The following is a 20,602-nucleotide window of genomic DNA, read 5'->3' as shown; positions in this document are numbered from 1 at the left end:
TTAGTACAGCAAGCTTTATTTCCTCCAGGATACAATCCAGCTCTTCACCTCTATTCTGTGTTTTCAAAATAAGTGGGCAGAAGGTACATGTATTCAGTAAAAACATCCTTGAGGGTCATACTACCAATGAACTGCTGGGACCTAGGAACAGGCTGTGCCAAAGCAACATGGAGCTAATTTGATGTGCTAACATGGTGTGTGCAGATTTTCCACTGCCTTAGAGCTCTGCTACAGACCTTGCCAAACAGAGGTGACCACAGTCACAAGCCACCAGATTACTTCCAGGCAAACTTCATAGGGAAGAAGGCTGTCATAGGCTGAATCACAGGCTGTCTTCTAGGATAATACTGCAGTTTCGGTGGTAGCAGAAAAGCTCCAGCCCACCAATAACCAAGAGTAGAAACTTCAAATTCCTATTAGTTTGTACGTCACAGAATGCTCTGCTGTATGAATGAACCTAACACCTCATCAGAACAGCATAAGATAGAATTTAAATGTGGGATAGAGTACAAAGCACTCTAAATTACTTCAGTACATCCAGTATTGGGAGAGAACAGATGGAGATAGGTCAAAAGGTGGTGGAGCAGGAACTGGAAACAGATGATGAAATATGTAAGAGTAGAGCTCACACCATCAGCTCTAGGCAGTAGTCTTGGAACGTGAAATTTTCTTAGTGAGAGTAAGGCTTCAGCAGAACCTCTCCTGGAACTGGCTTCTCCACCCCTGCTCTATGCACACCCTAAACCAGCACCTTTTCTCTCAGCAGCTCCAGCCTTTGCCTAATGATTCTCATTGGTCACCTCTGACTTGAGATACTCCAGGATCTATGATCATCTCTCCACTATCCTTCTAGTCTTACAGGCTACACGCTACCCAGTGGGCAAATTCACCTTTTCATTATATGTTCCATGACTCTCTCTAGTTTGAGAATGAATACATTAAAGTACCTGCAATACACAAGTCTCTGACAGAAACTAGTCAATACCAATTACTTAAAAAAATTACAAAAGAAACCAAGTGCCTACAAAGACTGTGTTGAGCTTTCCCAAATTAGTTTCCATTTAAGTGGCTTATGTTTTATTACTTCTCTTCCAGTAGAAAAAGTTCTCTTACAAACAAAATTTTTGGTGGGTTTTTTTTTTTTTCCATTAAAAAACTTTCAATATACTGGAAAGAAAATATTCTTCCTGCTGCTGAGCTTGCCAGAATATCGCTTTGACATTTTACAGACTTTTTTTTTTTCTGACCCTAGTGAAATGATAAAAAAGACACAGCTTTCCTATAGGCAAAATTTGTGATATTTACCTGAGGCATGTTGGACCCCAAAGTGAGAAAAAAAATACTGAGCACAGTGTCTGTTTGCCACCTCTAACAGTCAGGACAAAATAAAGTGTCATTTCTTGATTCCAGAGACCAAAGACAGACAATCTTCTTGATATATTTTTATTATTTATTAAAATAATCATAAGCAAAATTTCATAGTCCCTTACTGCTGATACACTGCAGACAAGCTCCTAACTCTAAGTCAAGATATGATAGATGTATTCTTAACAGAAACGTATTTTTACATTCTAATATAGATGTCGGTTAAGAATAAATTCTTCAGGATACATTCAAATATGGCAAGAATGACTGCATAATTAAATGAAATACAATACCAATGATGTCAATTTATGTGGTCATGCAGGACAAAAATGCCTACATATCTGTAGCAACAATTGAATGAACGCAAAAATTATACAGTACACTATAGCTGGAGAATACATTAGTATTTTATTTTTTAAATTAGCATACCACTAAAATCTTCATCAACTTTAGCTGGGAAAAGATCTTCCTGCACTAGATTTCAATATCAATTGATGGTTATCAGATGAAGTTAATATTATATATCTAAATGCCACAGCAGTATTAATACATAACCAGGATTTATATCGGGCATTGAGCAGTAAGTTTATCTACTTCTTACTTTAGTGTTTCATTATAAAGCAGCAAAAGGATTAAAGTACCACCTTAGTGCATCCTACTTTAAAAGCTTCTTTCTTCAATTCACTTCATATAAAAGTATTAACCCTCAGTCTTCTGATAAAAAAAAAAACAATCTCCAAAACAGTGGAAGGAAAAACCCCAAAACACTTGTGTAAAATGATCTGTCTGAAAAAAGGAGACAGATTCAGTTACATGGATAGCAATAATTTCCATGAAGATCAGAAAAAGTAGAAGAAAGCAGTTTCACTAAGGATTAGAACAGTGATCATGTCTTACTCTTGTGACTCCCCTCACAGCTGCTTTTTAAAAGCTCACCAATACGTGCATTTGAAACAAGCCCTACCTCCAGCGTGACTGAAACTTCAGCAACTATACAGGGGAAAAGTAGGATCTTCAGTAAACCTATTGCCATCACAGGAAACAAACATTAGCTGGGAAGAGGTATGGTTTTGTTTCTATTGTGCATATGTACATTTATAACACAGATATGCAAAAAAGTTGAAGAAATTTTTGCCTTAGCAGATGTCAGTGTGCACACTCAACTTGGTCTTTTTAAAATGCTGGCCTCAACACCCAAGCACAAATTGCTAAGCAACTTTGAGAGAGAAAAAGTACCAGAATGATAAAAAAAACCATCTTTCCAACCTAGACTGTCAATTGCCATTGAAAGGATATCCCACAAATCACCTGAGTTTCTCTAGGAAATTATGGTAATTTCAACTGTCATGACTTCCTAAAACACACTGCTTCATCTTAACAGTTGTTATCTGTAAGAAGGCTTCTAGAGTACCTTCTGAAGCCTAATAAGTTTTATAATACGAAGATTTCAAACACAAGAAAAAGAATCAGGAAGTAAGAGCTTGGCAAAACCAATGTCATTCCAAGTCCCATCGCCAACCTGTGAGTGCCAGATGATTCAACTTGGAAGTGGAGTATAAATATTGCAGTAAAACTCACTGCACTTAACAGACCTGGCTAAACAAGAAGCCCATAAAGATCAGGCTGCTCTATCACACCTACAGGAACAAGAGGTGAAGAAACTGAGGAACTTACAATCTATGATATTTTCAGTCTACCCACTTGGAAGAGAGCACACAAACACCAGCACTGTCCAACTGCACTGAGCAATTAATAAAGCCTCACTGACTAGTACATAGTGGTAGCTATCAATGGACATGAAGAAGAAAAAAAAAAATAGAGAGCAAACTAGGCTACAACAAACTCCTCTGGTTTTAGCTTCCTCTTACACAGTTTTTGCTACCTTCCAATCTTTCCAGCAGGAAAATGTTCTTCTCATCAGTAGTGCTTAAAGGAGGCTAGATATCCATATCATAAACACTATGACAAAGAGAAGGCTTCTTAGTGGTTCACCTGAACCTTACAGCCTTTGGAAGATCCAGTGACCCGGGCTCTCAAAAGAAGCAGAGGTTACAGAAGGATAAACAACAACTCACTCTTCTCATAGTCTCTTAACACTCATCCAAGAGCAAAGTGAGCAAACCATATGGCATTGATGACAGTAATCTCTGAGCCCACTGGTACAAAAAGCCATAGTCAATCTCCACTGATGACAAGTCCATTCTTGACAATCAGATGTGTTACTTCTGCATATTATTGAGCAGAAAAAAAAGCTCAGGCCACCTCAAGCATACTATATTGTCCAAGAAGAAACTGGATTTTCAGGAGGGGGGGGGGGGGGAACAAACAAACAAACAAACAAAAAAAAACCAGAAAAAGCCCACTGATATTTCCTCTAGTGATCATTTTTAGCTCAGTGTCTGTATGCAATTGAGACAGTTTCTCCAGGATATGCTGCTTACTGCAGTACACAAGACAGGCATAACTGGACAACCAGCTCCTACAAATGGAGGAAGCCTTAGAAGTCTACTGCAGGAATCAAGGGAATGATAAATGATGAAGCAAAGTTCTCCAAGCAGATAGCAGAGAAATAAGAGGGAACTTTCAGCATTAGCTGAAAGAGATGTAAAAAGAATAAAATACTATGACCTAGTTGCAAACAAATAACTACTGCCCAGTCTAATGATTGACAAGGATAGAAAGCACACAGTACAGAACAACCCTTATAGCAAAAGTAGTGATAGGAGAGAGGATCAAGCAGGCTACTTTAAAAACTCAGTAAGTAAAGGAAATCATAACTCTTATCTCCAGTCTTTTCGCAAACGTAGTTGCGATTTAAGCATAAAACTCACAGATCAAATCGGTGAAGTCTAAAAAAAGACCCTTTCTAACAAAGCAGCCTAATAGCCAGACTCACACATATATACTTTACATAATTAGAGATAGACTATTCTCTACCCATGAAAGTTCTAAGACTGTTTTTGCAAGAATTTCAAATGCTACAGAGCAAAGGTTTTTATAACACTTATTTTACTAATAGGTTTCCTGTTCTAAAATGTAAAGACTTTTTCACAATGTTTGAGCAGTTTATATTGCAGGCAAGACTGCCACAAATTCACACTAATGTAAAAAAATCAATAAATAGGGAAATCTTTTTAGATTATAAATTTATTATACCATTCACCTCTTCAGCCATGCTTCACATAAATTTTATTCCTCTCCCTTTTGTTACCTTTATGCGAGATGTGTCTATGTGCACACTGTTGCAGCAGTGACAATACCATTTTCTGTTTGGAATGCAAGAGCTCCATCTAACCTGGCCATGAACACTGCCAGGGAATGGGGTAGCCACAACTTTTCTGGGAAACCTCACTACCCTTAGAATAAAAGATTTTTTTCCCAATATCTAATCTAAATCTGTTTTCTTTTAGCTTGAATCCATTCCCCCATGTCCTGTCACTATGTGCTCTAGTAAAAAACCCAAGACATATGGTTAAACTCAGTCCTGCTAAGTATTTTTTCTACCTCATAAATCCTCTTGTTCCAAATTTTCTGCTTGCATGTCATCACTCTATTTGTCTTGTTTTCATTTTGTATTGCCTTAAAAATTCAGGGCAAAGACTAGGCCCTGACAATTTTATAAAAAGAAACATGTTTAATTCAACTAAGTCATCTAAACAAGACTTGGATAAAGAAAATAAAAAATTCTCATTTGAGATGGTATAAATAAAGAGAAATTTCAATTTTACAAGAATTTAATAGATTGCTTGAAAGGTCAAACTTTTTACATATAACTCATTATTACCAGCATAAGGAAATATATGTTCTGGAAAATCATGAATCACAAGAACTATTCATAAGCACTGAACTGTAATAAACACATTTTTCAATTTTAGAACTTTCTCAAATACATTTTAATGTAGTCTGAAATATAAAAAACATGAACATACAGCAAACATGCTCAAATATATTTCAGTTCAAATTCAGAAAGTTTTTCAGACTAAACGCCAAAGCATTACACTACCATAAAAGAAAATTCCTTACCGAAATGGGAGTTATCTTCAAGGAATCTCCTGTAGAATGTGTGAAAAGGTACCACAAGACAGGTCCAATTTCTCCTGTAATAAATCCTTGTGCATGGCATGAGCGAGTAGTACAAACATTTTCAATTATCTTTGCTGCTATATGGTTCACTACCCGCTCTTCCTATAGGAAGGAAAGGAAGGAAAACACCTTTGCAAATGTTTGTGATTTCTTTGTTAATTACTGTCTATGTCCACATTTTATTCAATGTTTATTGTCAGTGTAGTTTCTTAATTCTTTTTGATACTTGCAAAAGTAAGCTTTCAAGAAACCTCACCTGACGACAAACTTATGTTCACAGATTCTACTTCCCCCCACTTTCTTTTCTACTGCAAAGAAAATTTAATACAGGTATAATTGAATACAAAACTTTTCATCTCCAAATAATCACTGCAAACTAAATTCAGTCATTACAAATAAAAAACTTTTATTATGTTAGAGGTGTTCCATGATCAGTGTTTATAAATGAATGGATTTGTGTCAACACTCATCACCAGAACATGATCTGAATAGCACAATTATGAGATATTCAGCTACATTAGGAAAAAAAATACATTAAACCCTCGTTATTCAGAAGAGTCAACAAATCTTGAGATAAAGGCAAAGACTTCTTACAAGTTAAGTAGTTCCATAACTCCCTTCTTTTCTCCTGAAGCAGACAACCCTGACCAATACTTAAGATAAATTACTAGGTCCCATTTACTACAAGAAGTCCCAAATTTCCATATGAGATTCTGAATCCTTCCTATTTTTAGTAATAACCAAATCATTTTCATTTAAAATCAGAGCTTTTAACAGAACTGGAAGATACATTGCTGGTGTAATATTGGCTGTGCATTGCCTCACCTCAGTCTTACTACAAAAAAGTGAAGCCTTTCAACAGTCTCTTAAATAGCATCTTGAATTGAGCAAGAATGAATTTTGATATAATTTTTATAATTCAATTTGTTCTTATAGTCTGACTTCACAAATAACTCATAATAATATCTAATTGATTTCTTTCTTAAACTGATCTCTGTGTTAGTCTACTAAGCTTTGGATTTCTGACAGTTATCTTCACAACAAGAGCCATCAACAACTGCGAGCAACAAAAATTAAACCTTTCAGAAAGTAGTACGAAGCCTTGCAGAAGGGGAGAACTTATACTTCAAGAAAAATATATTCAATATCGACTTTTCCTTCTACTTAATTAGTAGATCAAAAATACATATTTTAGATGTAGAAATATTTGGAAACTGTAGTGTAATGCTGCCAAAAAAAAGGGCTGCATTCATAATTTTCATGATAATCCTTCCTGTTCTTCCAAAGAACTGCAGCTCTACTCAAAATATTTAAGAGAAATACTCAAGTCAATTTCCATGTAAAGTGGTTACACTCTTACATAAAAACTGCACTGAATTCTGTGGTCTTCCTTCTTATTTGCAGACAGAAATCCAAAAAGAATTTAGGCTTCTCTTTACAGTTTTGATTACTTCAACATATTGCATTATTTTAACCTACTAAAGACTTAAATACACAAATACTCATACATGTTTCCTAAAATTAAAATTCTCAAAATATTTTATAAATAATGTTCAGTTTTAATCTTTTTTTCTGTGAATTATACTTCTTCATTTCAGTCTTTTTGGGGGGTACAGTTAGGGGAAAAATACATGCATTTATCAAATTGACTAAATTGATGCATTTAACAATCAAATCCTTAACTGAAACATAATTGTCAAGTTAAGTCTCTCTTAGATATGAAGTGATTATCAAGACTGGCAATTGGGACTCCACTCCTCATTTAAGCAGGCATAAACACTTAATAAATGAACTATAATCCCATTAATTAATCATAATCAAAGAAATATATAGTGGATAATAGCTATTATTCATGTTAACGAATTTCCAGATGCAATTACAGCTTTTCTTTCCAAAATTTGGTCCTGAAGATGTGTGTTTTATTTCCTTTCAGCCACTGATGGGATGAGTTATGCCCTGTTCCAGATTATCCTGCTACTTAGACTAGAAAATGGTCATGCATCATCACTGTGCTCTAAGAGCTCAATGATATGCCAAAGTAATCCTATTTGCTGCCTTCTGAGACCTTCCATTTCAGATCCTCTGGTATCTGTTCCTGAGCACTATTTAAGCAACAAGACTAGTACCATCTTCTGCTGAATTACTGCCTGCAAGGGAAGCCTGATCTAAATTAATATTTGGCCTCTTAACTAAAGGAGTCATCCAGTGACGTTACCAGGACGTAAGGTATTTAAGTGAACAGAAATGAATCTTCAAGATATGAATAAAACAGTTCCATATATCAGTAACCCTCTGTCACATCATGAACAGCATGAAATCTAAAACTATGAATGGAACTGTATAAAAAAAAAAAGAAGCAGATACATTATTTTCAATGGGTTTAGATTTCAACTAGTTTTATAAAGCCCACTTAAAGCTCCTAATTTTCAGCTATGTTGAACACTTGCAGATATATCTTTTCCCCAGTGAAGTCAGGGACGTTTAATGAAAAAGAGCCCTGAGTGAAAGTGTGGATACTGGAAGGATAAAAAGCTGCAAACTACTGAAAGGAAACTCCTCTTAATCAAGTCTTTCCACTTTAACTGGGGGGAGGAGAGGCAAATCAACCTCAAAAAAATCTGCTTCAATTTTTTTTAAATAATGAAATCTACTGAATATTTTTACTGACTGTTATAAATTTAAGAGTGCAGCAAAAATTTTGGAAGCACTGAAGTTACAGTCACTATGTTCACCAACATACTACCAAAAAAGAGCATAACTTCATTTTATTACAAGTTAGGATAAAACGTTTTATGATCCTTGTAAAGTAGGCTTACTGATAAAACTAAGTTGCAAGGAGTTGTTGACCCCACCGAAGGCAGTGAGGCCCTGCAGAGAGACCTCTCAGACAAATTAAGAGATCTGGGCAATTACCAACTATATGAAGTTTAAGAAGGGCAAGCACCAGGTTCTGCTCCTAGGTTGGGACGACCTTGGATGTACAGACAGACTGGGGAACAAAAGGCTGGAGAGGAGCCCTATGTGAAAAAGACCTGGGGGGTCTTGGTTGATGACAGATTTAATACAAATCCACAGTGCCCTGGCAGCCAGGAGGGCCAGCCTCGGGTGCATCAGGGATAGCATCACCAGCTAGACAAGGGAGGGGATTGTCCCCTCTGTTCTGCACTGGGGTGGCCCTCACCTTGAGTGCTGGGGGCAGGTTTGGGTACCACAATAAAAAAAACACATTAAGCTGTCAGAGAGCATCCAAAGGAGAGCAATGAAGATGGTGAAGGGCCATGAGGGGGAGCTGTATGAGGAGCAGCTAAGATTGCTTGGTCTGCACAGCCTGGAGAAGTGGAGACTGAGGGGAGATCTCATTGCAGTTACAACTTCCTCTTCAGGGGAAGTGGAGGGGAAGACACTGATCTCTTCTCTCTGGTGGTCAGTAATAGGAACAGCAGGAAGCTGTGTCAGGAAAGGTTAAGGTTGGATATCAGGAAAAGGTTTTTCATTCCAACAGTGGTCAAGCATTGGAGCAGGCTCTCCAGGGAAGTGGTCACAGCGCTGAGCCTAACAGAGTTCAAGAAGAGTTTGGACAACACCTCAGGCACATGGTGTGACTCCTGGGATGCCCTGTGCAGGACAGGAGAAGGACTTTGTGGGTCCCCTCCAAACTGGGCATTCTATGATTCCATCATCTTATACTACATACAGATACATACACTTGCATAACAGCATAACACTGATATAGAAACATTAAAAGCTGAAGAATTTAGGAAGTAACACTGCATTCCACATAATTCTTCTAAATCAGCTTCTAAAGACACTTATTCCTTTAATCTAAGACGACAGAATAAAAAAATCTACAAATATAACCTAATGAAGTAAAGCTGTATCCTCCAAAGCATTCATGATTCTAAGAAATAAATCTTAGTTTGGCAACAATTTGCAACATCAAGCCCTCAGAAAGAAGAGTAAATATGTAGAAACAAAACTTTTAAATACTTTTTTTTTTTTAAATTCTGATAGTAAACTGGAGAATTGATATCTAAAGAAGAAATGAAAGTGATAATGTATATGATTCAGATAATTACTCTTATCCTATAGGCAGTTCTGCCAGTAAAAAAAATTGATGTCTACAGAAAAAATAAAAATGAGAATATATATGATTCAAACTGACCCTGTGATATTATAGGCTGTACTATACTCTCTGAAAAAATAGTTGTGATTTTCTTCTCCTCTTCCCTTCAAATTCACTATCAAGGAACACTTCTGGCTAAGAATATACATTATAAAACATATGGCCTTATATTATATGTTGGCAAATATTTTTTAAAAATCTTTTATTATTAAAATATCTCATTTGTTCAGAACCAAAGCCCTCAGACTTATATCTTGCTCTTCATAAAGGAAGAAGTCCATATGGAAGAAGGAAATGTATGCTATAAAGCTTTCTGGCAAGATCTCATTTATTAAAAATCTTGCTTACACAGTACCTTGCACATCCCAAGAGACAGAAAACTATCCTTTGTAAACTCATCTGCTATTTCTGACTCAAATATATTCTCCATGTGCCACTCTATAAAATAAGAGGGTAATGCACCTTGAAAAAGCCAGATACAGTTAATATGTATATATTCATTTATCCACCGAAGTGTATCGCCTGTATATATTTTTCAAGTCTATGAAGTTGTTAGTAAAATTGCATGTAATTGTGTATTTTATATTTACATGCCACTTGTGAGCAGAAATGGACAGATATGAAGTTTCTGACTGATTTTTCAATGGTTCCATTCTCAGGAAGACTAAAAAGGAGGCTTGCACAGTTTCAGACTTCCTGTCTAGTTTCAGTGAGAGATCTCATCCAAGCAAGATAATCCAAACCAAATCAGAGAAGAAAAATCATAAAACACATCAAAATGTGGTTTGGACATAGGAAAGATTATCAGTTCTAAGACTAGAGAGGATCTGAAGGAAGGGAGGGGCAAATGAAAATAAAATCAGAGAAGCAAAAAGGTGAAAGGATTGACTGAATAGAAGCAAATGTAAAACAGAAACTAAAGCTAAGGTTTCACATAGAGTAGGTTAAGAGAAGTTTAACCTTAAAAATAACAAAAGAAAAACAATATATGCAGAGGAAATGACAAGATTCAAATCACACATAGGATGATCCATTCAGAGTCAAGTACATAAGGGGAGCTTTAGCAAAGCAGTTTAGAATAAATGAAGCAAAATGCGTAAAAGGAAAATTTTGTAACAATAGCATTAGGTACTCAATATTAAAAAGGCTATCCTTTCTGAAAAAAAGTATTTTTCCATGACTGGATAAAACAGGATCTCTAAGAGCTATACACTTCAGCAGTAGAAATCAGGACCTTCCTATCTTGGAGATTGCACACAAATGTTTAGAACTTGAACAAATACAGATGCTTGGAACAGGTATTTTGTTTCACTGTTGGAAATAGTTGTTGGAAGAGATCAGCAAATAAATATTGGAATGTTTACTACATGCAGTCTGACAGACCACAACATTATACCTAAAGACATGAAATCAATCCTATCATCTACTTATTTAAGAAAGTACCAATTCACTTATTTTGACACATAACTGAACTCAACTGTTCTTTGCCTGAGCTGAAGATCAGTTTCTATCTCAAGTCAACAACACTGAAATGCAGGAAATCTGAACTTGTGCTCCCCTACAGATAAAAGACTTTCCCAATCTTCTACTTCCATCACCCTAAAACTCCTTTCACTGACCCATACACCTTTTTGTCACTGTTAGATTTTCAAGTACGGAAGGTACGTGGAAATGACACTACCTGCATTTTCTGAACATTTCGTTCCTTTATAGGCAAATAAAAGGGACACACACATATTTCAAACTTCTTCCTGTTCTACTGTTCTGTTTCAGAGGGCAATTCTGCTTTGATAATGACAAATCTTATAAAACTTCAGAAGGCCAAGAACACTTCAGAGTACTTCATAATAAAACTCAAGAACAGCGAACTTAGCTTACAAAACTCAAAACTATATAAGTACAGTACTGAATGACAAACTGCTTTTATCTTCTTGAATTTTTATTAAATACATCAAATAAAGCTTCTTAACTGGCAATAAAAACTAGAAGTATTTATAATGCGTATACAATACACTGTCATAGTTCAGACCTTATTACAAAAAGTTAATTTGCCATTTTCATAAATACTGAGACAATATACCCATAATCACTTCAGAAAACATCCTGATGTAAAATTTATTTAACTCACAACTAAGCTTAGAACAACTGCAATTAATTCATTATGCAATTATGCATTCTTTTTAATTATTAATATAAGAATGCAAAGCTTACCTACTTGTAAAAAAAGAAAAGCTGGTGACAAATGTTTTCAGAGCTGCATAGCCACAGGACAAGAGGCAATGGCCAGAAGCGAAACCCTCAATCATAAACAAGTAGAAACTTTTTCCTATGAAGGAGGTGCAGGCATTGCTCAGGGAGATTGTGGGACCATAGTTATTAGAGATACTCAAGACTTTAATAGACATGTCCCTGAGCAACCTGATCTATTTAGACCTACTGTGGTGAGGTTGGATTAGATGACCTCCAGAGGTCCATTCCATACTAAAGTCTTGTATAGTTTTACAGCTTCAAACATGTTTTAAATATATATATCTCTACATTACAAATGAGCATCCTCACAAACAGAAAGTATAGAAGCGCACAAATGTACATGGCTAGCCTAGACATAATTTTAAATTTATCCTTAATTAAATTCAATTTGCATGGCAAATATATTTCTACTTTGTGTCATTTTTTCAAGAAAAAATATATCAAGATAAATTATTAAGAAAAAATTGGCATGTTTCAGGACTAAGATGTGACTTTATTTTACAGGAATAAATTACTGTCTTACGGATGTCTTGATTAAGTTTTTGCACACTATATACTCAGGTACAGCAAGTCTTCCATTAGTAAATTTATAATTAAATAGCATCTCACTACTGTGCCTTAGAGTGACATCTTACTCTAATTACGAGCTGGAAATTGTCCTCAATACAAACTCATTTCTGTGTTCTTGGTCACGTGAACATAGTAAAATGCATCTAGGCTCTTCCTTTATTAATCACAATCCGTAGGCAATAAAGATCTCAAAAAGCAAGGAAAAAAGGTACTTCCTCTTGCTCTCCACCTTCTAGCAACCTCTGACAAGTTTCTGCCTTGAGCTTTGCCTTGGGCAAAAATAAAGTAAAGTGGTCTCATACAAACAGAGAATGTAAAGCCTCCACTCAATTCTTCTTTATTTTACAAATAGAACTATATGCATATTCTTCTTCTTCCTTTTTTCTAGCACAGCTAAGCCATCACCAATGAAGAACACAGTATAGTGCATGTATGAGAATAAACCTAATTACTACTATTTTGCCTCATAAGAACGCTGACAAGCCAGTAGGATAACAATGCAGTTTTTAAAAACTGTGTATCATCCACTTCAAAAAAACCTTAAATTTTGCTCAAAGATTTACAAAGATGTATGAAAATCAAATTGCAAGAGGACAGTACAAGCTGTCAGAACATTTCTCAAAAGATGACTACATCATTAATAAATTTCACATTTATTAACAGTAATTTATATTTACTCTCCGATTTCCCCCAACACACAGAGCAATACATAAATGTTGAATGTACAGAGAACAACACTGCATTAATCTCCTGCTTAGGTCATGGTCTTATGATTATTTAAATTCAAGAGCAATGCTTGGTTGACAAGATACTGCAATGCCGCAGGCTACAATCCTCACACAATGCCTAAAGGGTTATTACAGTGAGGAAATTCTGCTGAGGACCATGAAAGAGCCTTACCCCTTCCCGAAGACACCTCATTAGCACAGTGTAAGCAGCTGAGGGAACAGCCCAGCATTCCCTGGGGTGCTCCCCTTTCTCCTCCTGAAATGAAGCCAACGGCACAACTGATTAAATTAAAAAAATCACAACAATCTCAGCCAGATAAAAAATGGGTAGCATGTTCTTAATAAAGTTCATATTATACACATTTCAAATTAACATATGCAATTAAATATATTAAATTTCAGGACATTATTACTATTTAATGTTATTTCATGTGGAGCACAGAGACTGATATTTTATTAGCTTACTTGTCTCCAAAATCCATAGCACAGTTTGTCCTAATATTTCTGCATTTGATCAATTAGTTTTAAGTCACACAGACACAAACAAGTGTCTGTTCTTGCATTCCTCTCAACCATTTTGAGTACTTCAAAGAGCAGAAATGCTTCTCTTTAAAATGATTTAATTATATGAAACAAACAAAAAGCTTTTTTTTTTGTAGGAAAAAGTAAACTTTCTTTTGAAAAAAATGCTCATACAAAGAGACTTAAAGCAAACCAAGTGTTTAAGAAAATTTACTGTATAGTATAGTCTTCAGGACATATGAACACTGTTTCAAGATCTTAATGTGTATTTCCCTGAAATCACCCTGTTAGAGAGGCTGATTTACTACTAGTTGAATACAGTCTTAATTCTTCCACTAGAAGTGAACTTAACTTCTCCTTGTCCTTGCAACAGCCTATTGTAAAATTTTATGTTTAAAAGGGGACACTTGGATACTGTGATTTAACTGCAACAACTTCCAAATCCAGGCTAGTAACACAGAGCTATTAGTAAGTGGAAAAAAAAAGTATAGTCTCTTTTGGGAAAGAAAGTGAGAAACAATAGGCATTAGATGATGTGAAGACTACATGCCATGAAATCATGAAAAACTTGTTTTAGTAAGTAGACAAAAGATGACAAACCGTAATTTCTTCAGAAATTAGACAATTCTTGAACTCGACTAATTATATTCTCAAATTATTTTTTAGCATTCTAATGAACTGGTTTTAATAAAAAGGATAGGATAGGCAAAGTGGGGGTGATAATGCAGAAACAAATGATACTTTCTAAATTTGCTGATTTCTGCATGGCTTACAGTAATTCAACATATACGATATGATCATTTCAGGCATTCAACTAAAGCATGGCACATTAGCATGGAAGACTATTACTAAGTGGTCTAGTAAAATTAATTTTCCTTCTTTATTGAAAACAAAACTTTATTTGTAACATATTTATAGAGAAAATGAGCTTGTTAAATATCTCCTTTGTAAGCTTTTTTAAAATAACTTTGTATTAGGATGTACAGGACAATATAAACAGTAATAACAAGAGTGGCTTGACATCCAGCAAACTCATCAGATCCACTTCATTCCACCTCCATCTTATCCGAATAAGAACATGCTGACAAGTAATCACCACCTTCCAAGGCGTTGTGTGTAAGTTTAAAGAAAACACAGCCCAAGTTTCAAGAAAGTAAAGGCAGGTTACTTTCAAACAGGCGAAAGTGGAATCTTTTCTACCTGGAAGAAGCAGGACAACACTAGGAGTCAAAACAGAATTAGAATGACAATCTATTCTGGAACTGGGCTTCTTATTGTATTCACCTAATTTAATTAGAAATTCTTTCAAGTTCTTTTGTAACCATGCATATTAAATGTGATATAAAATAAAAAGCTTTAAGAAATTGTGGAATCCTAAACCACTGATTGTTTTTCCATTCTTCAAACTGATTGAAGAGTTTCTATAATATTGAATCTCTATTTAGAAATTTTAAAGGGCAAAAGGGGTATGAAACTTAGTACCATTCCTAATCACCTAAACATAACATACAGCATTTGACACTTAATAAACTTAAATATATCATCAAATACTGGGGAATCTTCCTACTTTTTGTTCACAGCCCATGGTGATTTTGATTAAACTTTAAGTTCTGCACCCTAATAACACAAACAACACAAAGTGAGTAAAAATATTACACAGAATTTGAAAGCATTTCCCCAAGGCAATCCACACAAGAGCATGAGAACATGCTCCCTGGAGTCTGCTCATGCTACTTGTGAATTGCTCTTGGCTTCTCTTTGGAATAAAAATGCAGAGATGAAGTGTAAGATCTTACTTATGAGATCTCATAAGCAAGTACACACACAACAACAGAGTTTAGGATTGCACAGCACCATTATGATTATTTGAACATTTCCTAGTATTTTCTAAGCCATAGAAGTGCAAACAGTGATCTTGTATTTTATCTCATTAATCATCCTGCACCTAAACAGCTGAACTTGATTTTAATAATTTGATAATTTATGATTAACCAAATGTTCACATGAAAAAGAAATAATCTTTACCATTATTTAATATTAAAATTGTGGCTGGACCTAGAAGCACTTCACAAAACCCCAGTGGGAATAAATTAATAAATAAAATCAGCCATGCCTTCAAAAACTTAACAGGTTAAATGAAAATATTTAGCAGTTTGATAAAACAATCAAGCAAGTCAAAGAAAGCACAAAATGGAAGGAAACAAGAAAAAAGAAGTGTATAGTCCTTGATGAATAAGATGCAGTTGTGATTAATTTTTCTTTATTGGTCAATCATAAGGCTTTGCTGTTTCAAGATATAAGCTAGCAATAAACGTTCTGGTTTCATTTATTTTATTATCTCTGATTTGCTTTATGATCTTGGCAAGATCATTCAGCACTACTGTTCAGCAGTTTAATGAGCAACAAAACACCTGCAACACTACAGTATTCTGAACTTAAATACATATAGAACAGAAAAATGAAAAGCACTTTTCTTTAAAAAATTGAATGTTTAGTATTACCAAGCATAAAAATTACACTGATATTTTTTAAATTTTACCAAGATACGGTGTCTTGAGCTCACATGTGTCCAAATATTTATTCCTATGCTCTAATAATTTCTTAGCTATAACATAATGCAGCCAATTAATATTTTTGTGTGTGTGCATGTATAAAACCAACCTTGAAACCTGACAGAATTGCCACTTAGATGCAAGTTGAAATGCTTTAAACAACGTGAAATGCATACACAGATTGAAAATTTTGTCAGTTCACATTTTCAAAAGGAAAAAATCTGTGCAAACCATTCGGTGTTTTACAACCAGTGTCAATAGAATTGTTTCAGCTATTGGAGTTGAATTTCAAAATAAAATCAAGCCATGCAAAAAAATTCCTGTCAAATAAAATTTTCAAGTTGGAGTTTTCAGTTTATTTGTTTGATTACAGCAGGTATAAATCTCTTCTCCTGAGGAAACTGAGCAAGTATTAAACATAAACTGCGACCGCGGATGTATTTTTCAGAACATAATTTCTCATTATAAGTTCTGTGAGCATGTATTCAACAAATATTTCAGCAGCTATCCAACAAAAATGGGGCAATGCTTGTTACTCTACAAAAACCAAGGCAACCACTGCATCTTGTGGAACATGCAAAGGAGTTAGAGGAGAAAGAAAATAAAATCTGGAAATTCAGCACAAAGCCATAACTAAAGCCAAAGTAATGATTCATTTGTCACTTCTGCTCCATTACCAACTGACTCGGTAAACTAACATGTCAGCATTCAGAGCTATTAGATGATGCAGATAATACAAAGGCTTCAGAGAAGCCAAGGTTAGACTATTTCTGCTTGAAAATACCTTTGTTTTTGTTAAGTAAAAGAATATTTTATTCTTAGAATAAAGAAGAAGATATGATAGTTTAGAGGAGCTGTCAACTTCAATTCTTAATATTGACAGTATTTCTTTTCTACAAATAACCTCTGATTACTTTCAATGTGAATCCACTTTTTCTATACTGAAAATGTAAAACAGTTTTAATCAGGAATAAACACAAGCACAAGTCCATTTGAAATTCGTCAGGATCATGTCATTTCCTTTTCCACAGTGCGGTGAATCCAACAATGCTACAAGATTATTTAATACGGATTAGATGTATAGATACACTATTTGATTAATATATTGATATTATGGGCTGTCCCCATACATCCTGTTTAATCAACATCTCTAGCTTAGATGCTTGAACCTTTAGATCTGCTACTTGGAGGCCAGCAGTATTTATGGTTGTTGATTAAACCCTTCTACGAAGTTAAAATTCTACACTTGAAAAAAACTGTTTAATTAGATGAAGTAAATTATCAGACTACCATATTTGTTAAACTAGAATAAGTACTAGAAAAGACAGAAAGACCAGAACCTGTTGACCATGCAAATGAATAAGTAATTTGATTTTTTGGTCTATTTTTCCATGGGAAACTTCTTCACATTGGCCAAATTTTCAAGGACCACTTGCAGTCTTACCTTGCTGGCTACGAGGTAAAACAGCTCCCCAAGCGCTGGTAAAAAACATTGCTTCAACTTGCTGTTTCTGAAGTTCTCTCTGATTAGTTTAGTTAAAAGTGCAATTGCCTAAAATTAAAAAAAAAAATAAAATCAATCAATAGTTCAACACATGTATTTTGTCAAGCAAAACATACTGCTAAAGGTGAAAAGCTCTATTTCAAATGCCATCTTACTGATGCACTCTTCACTTCTGCTGAAGAGCCATTTGCAAGAGATTTAGGAAGCATTGAAGGAAAGAAAAAAAATTATTACAATATGGAGAAAAATTCAATAAGGAATTTGTCAAGGTGACAGATTATCAGCTACCTGTTCTTTCATTTTCCTCAGGACAATAGAAATAGATCTGCCAGAAAAAGAAAAGCCTGCTTGCTGTTCCTGTGTTTCTGTCAGAAGATCTGAAAGTTCTCACCATCAGGTCACAAAAGGAACAAACAAGAAACCTCTAATGATGTCTTTTTTGTAGATACTGTATCAAAGAATAAGAACTATTTAAGTTTTGCCTCCTGAGCTCTAAGTTTACAGGTGACTTACTGTGTAAGAACTGGACATACAATTTTAGTTTTTTGTATTTTATGAACTTCTTGTATGCAAAGCATATATTACATATAGGCATATGTGCATATGTATAGACGCATTATAAATAAAGAGGAGTGGAAAGAAATTGTTAAATTTGATGCACCTTGTGCAGGTGACCTAGTAAGAAATCCCTTGCCCATGCAAAAGTATTTGGCAGTAAACTACTTCTTCCTTGGAGCACCAAGGAGTTTTTATCCTCAACTTCTCTTTTTACTTTACCTTCTGACCCTAGCAGCTTCATAACTCCAATCTTTGTACAGCAAAATCATATCAAAACTGGAAATGTAGTCTTCAAATCAAAGCAAAAAGATCTACTAAACAAACTTTGACCTTCTCCCCATTTTTTCTTAAGTAGTGCTATGCTCATTAGCTGTGGTCTTGAACTGCTTTCAGAGCCTTTCTACAAATTTTATTCAAGAACTTTAATTAGCCTACCATTCTAGAGAAGCTTTACATTCATATTTAAGAAACAAATATATCACTAGGTTTTAAACATTCTAATATATCAGCTTGAGAAAGTAGTAATCAAATTTATTCGAGTGCATTTCTGAACTAAACGATGAACAGCATTTTCTCCTTTATTATATTTCCTTTATACAGCTATATAGAATTACTCTTGCTTTTGTGAGCAAATATATTTTGAGAACTATTTTGACTGTGGAATCAATACCATTAAAAGTATGTTGTCAGTGTGGCATTAACAGAGATTACACATACCCAGTTAACATCCCACAACTTTGCCTCTTCATACTGAGGGTGAACCCACCATGAGATAGTATCTAACTTCACAAAATCAATAAACTGCATAATAATACAACCTGCTGACAATAGTTTGAGCAGACTTGCTAGGAACATCAAAGCACCATGACACCTAACTTATACCTGTTTGTTTGCAAGGCAGAACTTGAAAAAAATACAAATCAATTTGCACATCTCCTATAAAGGATCAAGGCAGGCTGCTCAAAAGTATCAGTTTTAATGATGAACCTCAACCAGCAGAAAACCCTGTATCAATACTAATACTGGTTTGCACCTGCAATACTTGTTTCCTTAAAGCATGGTTAATATATTAGAAAATTTTGATGACACATTATCTAAAATACATTTATGTGTGCAGTCCTACAATTCTCTAAATTCTATATTCTATTAAATAAATCCATGAATTAACCTTTGTATGTAGTAAATTATATATTCACTATAATCACTTGTACTAAGTTCTGTTTGGCTTATTTAATGCCTTACCACTCAATCAAAGTTCAATGAAACAGTCATTAACATTAAATATATCAGGTAGATTATCCATCTTCTGTAGCTCATTTTTTTTTAATTATTTTATTTGTCATTAAAATTAAGAATCTAAAATTTAAAATTAATGAAATTTAAATCCAAGAGCAACATTTCATATAGGTGAACAGAAATTATTGTTTCTCACTCTCCTTCAAGATGCTAGACAAGTTATTATTTTTATTCTGAAGAGATTCTAGTTATTCTTTTTATTCTAAAGTGATAAGAAAAGGAAGTAATCATAATCCAATTCCTACTCTTTTGTCAAATGTAAATGAAAGAAGAGGTAAAACTGAGTTAACAAAATTAAAATTAAGCAATTCTCTTTTTTGTGCACTAAAAATACCTTGCCAAAAAACTAGCTAACACTGCAATAAATTCAAGTTTTTATTTGAAGAAAAGCTTTAATTAAACAAGAGGGAAGATGCATTTGAAGAAATCTGAGCTATTAGTGACTGACTGGGAAAAAATGGTTACATCTTTGTTAAAGAGAAACAGAAGTTGCATGAAGTCTGTAGTTCTTATCTCCTTATGTTATAATCAATCTCTCCATTAAGGGTTAACTTCAGTAACTGTAAGAAGATCCATAACAAGAATTAAGTACTATGGCAGAAGGCACTGAACATGAAATAATTATCACACATTACAGATGACACCCATAATCTCTTATATAAAAGACTTTATTTACCACACTCAGATCACGGCCTCGTTTTCTCTAGAGTGCACACAGAGTACACAATCGCCCTGTGATTTCCCTCTCTGCAATGAACACAATTAAATAATCAAATATTATACAAGTGCAGGAAATGGTGTTCACAGACTATGTCACATACTGAAGAGGCAGAGTGCCTGTGCCAATAACCTATTTAAGATCTTCTTGTGTCCTCTGCAATGGAAGCTATGGAACAGGAAGCTGTGATTCACTGTCTGTACCATAAGAACATTTATATATAAACAGGAATATTTTTTACAAAATAAATTTAATATTACATTATATGAAGTGTTCATAATTTCACAAGCACACTTTAAATCACGTAAAAAGGAGGAAGACAGACTGTTTCCT

At 34.6% G+C, this 20,602-nt stretch overlaps 1 protein-coding gene across 1 annotated transcript in view; it reads right to left on the bottom strand.

The window, feature by feature from the left end:
* Positions 1 to 20,602, bottom strand: part of ULK4 (unc-51 like kinase 4) — a 211,895-nt gene that overhangs the window by 159,300 nt on the left and 31,993 nt on the right. Inside the window, exons 17-19 of the mRNA XM_066321372.1 lie at positions 17,638 to 17,745; positions 13,292 to 13,375; positions 5,389 to 5,550 (exon numbers count right to left, since the gene is read on the bottom strand). Coding sequence (XP_066177469.1) covers positions 5,389 to 5,550; positions 13,292 to 13,375; positions 17,638 to 17,745 — 354 coding nt within the window. The remainder of the gene's footprint in view (positions 1 to 5,388; positions 5,551 to 13,291; positions 13,376 to 17,637; positions 17,746 to 20,602) is intronic.

Source organism: Sylvia atricapilla, chromosome 1 (genome assembly GCF_009819655.1).
Source record: "Sylvia atricapilla isolate bSylAtr1 chromosome 1, bSylAtr1.pri, whole genome shotgun sequence".
NCBI lineage: Eukaryota > Metazoa > Chordata > Aves > Passeriformes > Sylviidae > Sylvia > Sylvia atricapilla.
Note: the sequence above shows the minus strand (reverse complement) of the source record. Positions and strands in the feature narration are given on the sequence as shown.